Source organism: Rhinopithecus bieti, unplaced genomic scaffold (genome assembly GCF_001698545.2).
Source record: "Rhinopithecus bieti isolate Rb0 unplaced genomic scaffold, ASM169854v2 scaffold_33432, whole genome shotgun sequence".
Taxonomy (NCBI): domain Eukaryota; kingdom Metazoa; phylum Chordata; class Mammalia; order Primates; family Cercopithecidae; genus Rhinopithecus; species Rhinopithecus bieti.
This window is the reverse complement of record NW_016814481.1, coordinates 1,255,685-1,265,191: the sequence shown is the minus strand read 5'-3', so window position 1 is coordinate 1,265,191 and position 9,507 is coordinate 1,255,685. Positions and strand designations below refer to the sequence as shown.

General features: G+C 45.7%; 1 protein-coding gene across 1 annotated transcript in view; it reads left to right on the top strand.

Annotated features, from left to right (window-relative positions):
• Window positions 1–9,507, top strand: part of ADGRE3 (adhesion G protein-coupled receptor E3) — a 70,069-nt gene that overhangs the window by 10,107 nt on the left and 50,455 nt on the right. Inside the window, exons 3-4 of the mRNA XM_017851219.1 lie at window positions 4,277–4,399; window positions 5,691–5,846. Coding sequence (XP_017706708.1) covers window positions 4,277–4,399; window positions 5,691–5,846 — 279 coding nt within the window. The remainder of the gene's footprint in view (window positions 1–4,276; window positions 4,400–5,690; window positions 5,847–9,507) is intronic.

Here is a 9,507-nt window from a genome sequence, read left to right as displayed (position 1 = left end):
TTTTTTGAGACGGAGTCTCGCTCTGTCGCCCAGGCTGGAGTGCAGTGGCGTGATCTCGGCTCACTGCAAGCTCCACCTCTCGGGTTCTCACCATTCTCCTGCCTCAGTCTCCCGAGTAGCTAGGACTACAGGCACCTGCCACCTCGCCCGGCTAGTTTTTTTGTATTTTTAGTAGAGACGGGGTTTCATCGTGTTAGCCACGATGGTCTCGATCTCCTGACCTCGTGATCCACCCGTCTCGGCCTCCCAAAGTGCTGGGATTACAGGCTTGAGACACCGCGCCCGGCCTTCTTCTTTTTTTGAGACAGAGTCTCACTCTGCCACCCAGGCTGGAGTGCAGTAGTGCTATCTCGGCTCACTGCAACCTCTACCTCCCGGGTTCAAGTGAATCTCGTGCCTCAGCCTCCCGAGTAGCTGGGACTAGAGACACACGCCATGCTGGGCTGATTTTTGCATTTTTTTGTAGAGACTGGGTTTCACCATGACACCGAGGCTGGTCTCCAACTCCTGGCGTCAAATCGCCTGCCCACCTCGACCTCCCAAATTGCTGGGATTACAGGCATAAGCCACCAAGCCCAGCCTGGAGTGAATGTTTAGTGGGTATAGAGTTTCAGTTTTACAAGATGAAAACAGTTATGGAGATGGTTCCACAACATTATGAATGTATTAAATTCCACTGAACTGTACGCTTAGTAATGGCTAAGATGGTAATTTTTTTTCTTTTTTTTTTATTATACTTTAAGTTCTAGGGTACATGTGCACAACGTGCAGGTTTGTTACATAGGTATACATGTGCCATGTTTGTGTGCTGCATCCATCAACTTGACATTACATTAGGTATTTCTCCTAATGCTATCTCTCCCCCAGCCTCCCACTCCCCATACTGAGTAAACCAGTATACTCAGTATGGTAAGGTATTAAGTCCTAGAAAAGATTAAGAGTAGATTTTTAGAGCTCACTTTGAACTAAGCAGAACCTGGGCAGGAAGGGAAGGGATAGGAAAGAAATGAGTGGCAGAGGGTACTGCCTCTCCCTGTCCCCCTAGGAGAATTGTGCATACTTAGTGGGTGACTATTTTGCTCCACTGAGTACAATACCACCTCTTCTATATACAAATTGCCAACAGGCCAGGCACGGTGGCTCACGCCTGTAATCCCAGCACTCTGGGAGGCTGAGGCAGGTGGATCACTTGAAGTCAGGAGTTTGAAACCAGCCTGGCCAACATGGTGAAACCCCGTCTCTACCAAAAACACAAAAATTAGCCAGGTGTGGTGGGGTGCATCTGTAACCCCAGCTACTCGGGAGGCTGAGACACGAGAATCACTTGAACCTGGGAGGTGGAGGCTACCATGAGCCGAGATCACACCTTTGCACTCCAGCCTGGACGACAGGGCAAGACTTTGTCTTAAAAAAAAAAAAAAAAAAAAGGCCAAGAAACATGAAAAAATGCTCAACATGACTAATTATATGAGAAATGCAAATCAAAACCACAATGCAATACCACCTTACTCCTGCAAGAATGGCCATAATCAAAAAACTAATAGATGTTGGCCGGGCGTGGTGGCTCACGCCTGTAATCCCAGCACTTTGGGAGGCCGATACAGGCGGATCACGAGGTCAGGAGATCGAGACCATCCTGGCTAACACGGTGAAACCCCATCTCTACTAAAAATACTCACAAAAAAAATTAGCCTGGTGTGGTGGTGGGTGCCTGTAGTCCCAGCTACTCGGGAGGCTGAGGGAGGAGAATGGCGTGAACCCAGGAGGCGGAGCTTGCAGTGAGCCAAGATCAAGCCACTGCACTCCAGCCTGGGCGACAGAGCGAGACTCTGTTCCAAAAATAAATAAATAAATAATAGATGTTGGCTTGGACGTAGTGAAAAGAGAACACTTTACACAGATGGTAGGAATTAAAACTAGTACAACCACCTTGGAAAACACTGTGGAGATTCCTTAAAGAACTGAAAGTAGCTCTACCATTTGATCCAGCAATCCCATTACTGGGTATCTATCCAGAGGAAAAGAAGCATTATACAAAAACATACTTGCACAAGCATGTTCACAGCAGCACAATTCACAATTGCAAAACTATGGAACCAGCTCAAATGCCCATCAATCAACAAGTGGATAAAGAAAACACTATATATATACGTGTGTGTATGTATGTATATATGTGTGTATAAATATATCTTATATATTATAATATACAATTATATATTATGTTATATATTATATTATAACATACAAATTATATAACATATAATTTTAGTTTTACCCAAAAATAAAATTCCAAAGACTAGGTATGCTGGCTCACACCTGTAATCCCAGTGCTTTGGGAGGTCAAGGCAGGTAGATCACTTGAGCCCAAGGAGTTAAGAGACCAGCCTGGGCAACATAGCAAGACCCCCATCTCTACAAAAAAATTTTTTAATTAGCTGGGCATCTGGGCACATGCCTGTAATCTGAGCCACTCAGAAGGCTGAGGCAGGAGGATTGCTTGAGCCCAGGAGATTGAGGATGCAGTGGGCTATGATCATGCCACTGCACACCAGCCTGGGCAATAGAGCAAGACCCTATCTCTTAAAAAATAAAGTAAAATAAAACAAAATCCAAAATGCATTAAGACTTGCATGCATGGTCAATTACAACCTTGCTTCAGTTGCATATTTGGCACTGTCCATTCCCAGGATGGACACTGCAATGCCTTTTAAAATAATGAGGTTTCTCCACACGTGAAGCTGTAGAAAAAATTCTCAGGCAAAATTTTACAGGAAAACCAAACAGAGCAGTACGTGTATTTTGTTCCTATAATGTAAAGAAAAAGGATGCACATATGTGTGTTTATGGATTGGAATTTTTCTGAAAAGTATACAATAGGCAGTAGACAGCTCAGAATCTGGGGTAATAAGAGACTTATTGTTGGATTTTTTTTTTCAATTCTGTGAATTTATCATTTTCATAATCATGAAGTCTAAAGAAAAGATACCTTAACATATACCATGATCAGAATCTACCTCCCACGGTACCCTAGAAATTCAAATTTGTTTGTTTGTTTGTTTTAGAGACAGAGCCTCACTCTGTCACCCAGGCTGCGGTGCAATGACATGACCACGACTCACTGCAGCCTCAAACTCCTGGGCTCAAGCAATCCTCCCGCTTCAGCTTCCAGAGTAGCTGGGACTACAGGCACATGCCACCATGCCTGGCTAATTTTTAAATTATTTTTTATAGCAATAGTGTCTTGCTATGTTACCCAGGTTGCTCTCCAACTCCAGCCTCAAGGAATCCTCCTACCTTGGCCTCCTAAAGCACTGGAATTACAGATGTTAACAGGCATGCTCACCATGCCACTCACCATGCTTCTCACCATGGTAAGATTGCAATGGCGCCATCTCGGCTCACTGCAACCTCCACCTCCCGGGTTCAAGCAATTCTCCTGCCTCAACCTCCTGAGTAGTTGGGATTACAGGCATGAGCCACTACACTTGGCTAATTTTGTATTTTTAGTAGAGACGGGGTTTCACCATGTTGGTCAGGCTTGTCTTGAACTCCTGACCTCAGGTGATCCACCTGCCTCAGCCTCCCAAAGTGCTAGGATTACAGGCACCTGCCACCACACCTGGCTAATTTTGTATTTTTCAGTAGAGACGGGGTTTCACCATGTGAAAATTCTCACCAGGCGGAGTGAGCCACCATGCCTGGACACTCTAATTTTTTAACGTGCTTAGATCTCACAAGAGGAAAAGACACAACCTTGAGAGGCCCTGCCCAGAGGCAAGGCCCCATTATTATTATTATTTACATATATAATATGTCAGGGGAGTGGGGGACTGGGGGAGGGATAGCATTAGGAGAAATACCTAATGTAAATATCGAGTTGATGGGTGCAGCAAACCAACATGGCACACGTATACCTATGTAACAAATATATATATATGTATGTATGTATGTATGTATGTATGTATGTATGTATGTTTTGAAACGGAGTCTCCCTCTGTCACCCAGGCTGGAGTGCAGTGGTGCAATCTCAGCTCACTGCAACCTCCACCTAACGGGTTCGAGCAATTCTCCTGCCTCAGCCTCCTGAGTAGCTAGGATTATAGGCATGCGCCACCACACCTGGCTATTTTTTGTATTTTTAGTAGAGATGGGGTTTCAGCATGTTGACCAGGCTTGTCTTGAACTCCTGACCTCAGGTGATCCAGAGGCAAAGCCTAATTATAACAGGAGAGTTTGTGACCCCAGTCCATTTAACCTGCCCCTCTTCTCCCTGCAGCTTCCTGTGCTAACTGCCCCCCAAATGCTTCCTGTGTCAATAACAGTCACTGCACCTGCAACAGTGGATATGTTTCTGGATCTGGGCAGAAACTATTCACATTCCCCTTGGAGACATGTAACGGTAAAGTATTTTATTATTATTATTATTATTTTATTATTATTTTTAGAGACAGGGTCTTGCTCTGTTGCCCAGGCTGGACTAATGTGGCATGATCAAAGCTCACCACAGGCTGGACACAGTGGTTCAAGCCTGTAATCCCAGCACTTGGGGAGGCCGAGGCGGACAGATCACTTGAGGTCAGGTGTTTGAGACCAGCCTGGCCAAAATGGCAAAACTCCATCTCTACTAAAAATACAAAACTTAGCCGGGCATGGTGGTGGGCGCCTATAATCTCACCTACTCAAGAGGCTGAGGCATGAGAATAGCTTGAATCTGGGAGGCAGAGGTTGCAGTGAGCCGAGATTGCACCACTGCACTCCAGCCTAGGCGACAGATCGAGACTCTCTGATCAAAATAAATAAAACCACTCACTGCAGCCTCCAACTCCTAGAATCAAGCCTCTCAAGTAACTGCGACTACAGGTGTGCCACCATGCCCAGCTAATTTTTTTTTTATTTTTTGTAGAGATGGGTTATTACCATGTTGTCCAGGCTAGTCTCAAACTCCTGAGTTCAAGCAGTCCTCCTGCCTCGGCCTCCCAAAGTGCTGGGATTACAGGTGTGACCCCTGCACCTGTCCAGGGGTAATTTGCAAGTCATCCAGAGGAAGGAGCAAAAGGGAGGCAAAATGGGGGCTGTTTTGGAAACTTGGCTGTTCATTTGAGATAGTTTCTTGTTTCAGCCAGGCGTGGTGGCTCATGCCTGTAATCCCAGCACTTTGGAAGGCCGAGGCAGATGGATCACCTGAGGTCAGGAGTTTGAGACCAGCCTGGCCAACATAGTGAAACCCTGTCTCTGCTAAAAATACAAAAATCAGCCAGGCAGGGTGGTGCATGCCTGTAATCCCAGTTATTCGGGAGGCTGAAACAGGAGAATCGCTTGAACTCAGGAGGCAGAGGTTGCAGAGAGCCGAGATCCTGCCATTGCACTCCAGCCTGGATGACAGAGCGAGACTGTGTCTCAGAAAGAAAAGATAGTTTCTTGTTTCATTTCATGACTTCCCTCCCAGTGTTTCCTGGGATGCCCTCTCAAATAAAGTACTTGTACTTACATCTTCATCTCAATGTCTGCTTCTTGGAGAACCCCACCAAAGTCGATGAAGACAGCAAAAAAACAAGATAACCATTACCTAAACTGATTTGTCTCGGAAAGCCAGGACAGACCCTGGGGTAAAGAGCGCAACTCCTGACACATAGTAGATGCTCAATAAATCTTTGCTGAATGAATGACACAATTCCTTCTTTGTGTTCCAGATATTAATGAATGTGAACCACCCTATAGTGTATATTGTGGATTAAACGCTGCATGTCACAATGTTGAAGGAAGTTTCTACTGTCGCTGTGTCCCAGGATATAGACTCCAGTCTGGGGAAGAACGATTCAATAATTCCAGTGGGAACACCTGTCAGGGTAAGAACATTTTTGTCCTCCTTCCTTCCTGTTTTTTTGTTTGTTTGTTTGTTTGTTTTGTTTTGTTTTGAGACAGAGTCTCACTCTGTAGCCTAGGCTGGAGTGCAGTGGCTGAAACCTCCGCCTCCCGGGCTCAAGTGATTCTCCTGTGTCAGTCTCCCGAGTAGCTGAGATTATAGACGTGCACCACAACTCCGAGCTAATTTTTTTGATCCACCGGCCTCAACCTCCCAAAGTGCTGGGACTTCTTACAGACAGGAGTCCTTCCTCATTTTTTATTGACTCTAACATCAGAAAATATGTACTTGTTGTGGGGCCAGGATATGGTTTTCATTTTCTGCAGGGAACTAGAAGGAAAGAAGGAAGTTCAAGTTGAGGGAAATAATGGGGTGAGAAAGGGAACTGTAGTTTGGAGATGGAGGAAGTGATAAGGTGGTGACTGAGACCACATTCTTGGAATTGCAAGGAAGAGAAACTCACTCAGGCCAACAGGCAGAAAAGATGGGTTTATGAAAATGCTGCATGGCCATGCCCTGCAGGGACAGGAATGCAGCTGGGCTTCTGGAATTAACTAAAACTGGGACTCGACACCCCTAGTGTGCATGTCCTGTTCCCTGTCTCTGATCGTCTTTGGCTCTACTCCTTTCTTCTCTTTCACTGCAGGCTGGCTTTCTCTGCTTCCTAGACCACAGGACAGAAAATATGTCCACCGGCCAGGAGGGTTGGCTCACGCCTGTAATCCCAGTACTTTGGGAGGCCAAGGCCTGGTCTCAAGCAATCCTCCTGCCTTGGCCTCCCAAAGTGCTGGGATTATAGGCATAAGCCACAGTGCCCAGCCGTAAATCTGTCATTTACTAAGCAATACGCACCTCTATTGACAGTGTAGAAGCAGACAGTGATTCTACCTGAGTTCTGATGTTAATCTCTTAAATTTGTCTTATTTTACAAAAAAAGAACACTCAAGACCGGGAGTTCAAGACCAGCCTGGCCAACGTGGCGAAACCTGATTTCTACTAAAAATACAAAAATTAGCTGGGTGTGGTGGCGGGTGCCTGTAATCCCAGCTACTCGGGAGGCTGAGGCACAAGAATCACTTGATCCCGGGAAGCGGAGGTGGTAGTGAGATGAGATCACGCCACTGCACCCCAGGCTGGGTAACACAGCGAAACTCTGTCTCGAAAAAAAAAAGGGGCGGGGGGGGAATATGACCACCAACCGCTCCAGATCTTACCATGTTGGGGTTTTTTTTTGCTTTTTTTTTTTGTTTTTTTTTTCCCCCTAACCAACCAAAGAGAGATCAGTTGACTCTCTCTCTGAGACCCCACTGCAAATTCCTTGGGAATGAACACGTTGGCCCAGTTTGAGATTCATGTGCACCCATGGATCGGTGTCCAGGGAGAGATGCTGTGTCATATAAATATGACCACTCCCATGGAAAACACGGATGGGAAAAGTCTATATGGGAAAAAGAGATGAGACTTGGTAGACCACCCATGAGGTATTGGCTACTGTTGGGATACTAAAAGAGACTTTTTAAAAATTCTTCAGAGATGGAGTCTCACTCTGTCACCCAGGCTGGAGTGCAGTGGCACCGTCAAAGCTCACTACAGCCTTGAACTTCTAGGCTCAATCCTCCCACGTCAGCCTCCTGAGTAGCTGAGATTATAGGTGTGAGCCACCATACCTGGTTAATTTCTTCGTTTTTTGTAGAGATGGGATTCTCACTATGTCACCCAGGCTGGTCTCAAACTCCTGGTCTTAAGCAATCCTCCTGCCTTGGCCTCCCAAAGTGCTGGGATTATAGGTGTAAGCCACAGCGCCCAGCCGTAAATCTGTCTTTTATTAAGCAATGCGCACCTCTGTTGACAGTGTAGAGGCAGACAGTGATTCTACCTGGGTTCTGATGCTAATCACTTAAATTTGTCTTATTTTACAAAAACGAAAAATGCCTTTGGTTGTTTTCCTAATGTTAAGAGCTCTGCACCATCCTTTTATAAAGACTGAGCCCATTTGGGGCTCGTTATTACCAAGGCTGGCAGCTCTAAGCAACCCACATCCCCACCCAGTGATAAAGTGTGTAGCTTTGGTTCAAAAGGGCAATTTTCTACAATGAATACGGTTTTCTATAACAAACTTATTCTAGACTCAGGAGTGTAAGTCAAAGTTCTTGAACTCTTAAAATAAAATGTTCAGTATTAAAACAAAGCTGTTTGTGCTTTCGAGCAAATAGACTGAGCTGAAAACCAAGACGTAGAATAAGTACAGATTTAACCTCAGCATGATAAAAGATACGTAAACATTTGCTAGCCTTTCCTTGTTCTTTTTTTTTTTTTCTGAGAGAGAGTCTCGTTCTGTCTCCCAGGCTGGAGTGCAGTGGTGGATTTCCGCTCACTGCAACCTTTGCCTCCTAGGTTCAAGCGATTCTCCTGCCTCAGCCTCCCAAGTAGCTGGGATTATAGGCACCCACCACCATGCCCAGCTAATTTTTTATTTTTGGTAGAGACAGGGTTTTGCCATGTTGGCCAGGCTGGTCTCAAACGCCTGGGCTCATGTGATCCTCCTGCCTCAGCCTCCCAAGCAGCTGGGTCTACAGGTGTACCCTTCCTCGAATTTCTAAAGTAGAGATGCCCTCACCAAGCACAGGAACCAACACAAAAGTCTTCATTAACAGCTGATGACCAGACATTGATGCTTCTGTCTCGGTTATCATTCCCATCCAGGCTGACTTTAAACACAGGAGGCTTCTAATTATCTGTTTTCTTGGCCATTTCAGTTCCAATTTCCAGTCAAGCTGGAATAAAAGAATTTGGAGGCCAGGTGCGGTGGCTCACGCCTGTAATCCTCACATTTTGGGAGGCCAAGGCGGGTGGATCGCCTGAGGTCAGGAATTTGAGACTAGACTGGCCAACATGGCAAAATCCCATCTCTACAAAAAATACAAAAAAAAAAAATTAGCCGAGTGTGGTGGTACACTCCTATAATCCCGGCGACTCGGGGGGCTGAGGCAGAGGATTGCTTGAGTCCAGGAGGTTGAGGTTGCAATGAGCCAATATTGTGCCACTGCACTCCAGCCTGGGCAACAAAATGAGACCCTGTCTAAAAAAAAAAAAAAAAAAAAAAAAAAGCCGGGTGCAATGGCTCATGCCTGTAATCCCAGCCCTTCGGGAGGCCGAGGCAGGTGGATCACGAGGTCAGGAGTTTGAGACCAGCCTGGCCAACATGGTGAAACCCCTCTCTACTAAAAATACAAAAATTAGCTGTGCCTACAGGTGCATGCCTGTAATCCCAGCTACTCAGGAGGCTGAGGCATGAGCATCACTTGAACCCAGGAGGTGAAGGTTGCAGTGAACCCAGGTTGCACCATTGCACTCCAGGCTGGGCAACAGAGTGAGACTCTGTCTCAAAATAAAAATTAAAATTAAAATTAAAAAAATTGGCTGAGCCTGGTGGTGTACACCTGTAGTCTGAGCTAGTCTGGCGGCTGAGGCAGGAGAATTGCTTGAGCCCAGGAGGCAGCTAAAAAAATTATTAAAAAAACTAAAACTCACGCCTGTAATCTTAGCACTTTGGGAGGTCAAGGCCTATGGATCACCTGAGGTCAGGAGTTCGAGACCAACCTGACCAACATGGAGAAACCCCATTTCTACTAAAAAATACAAAA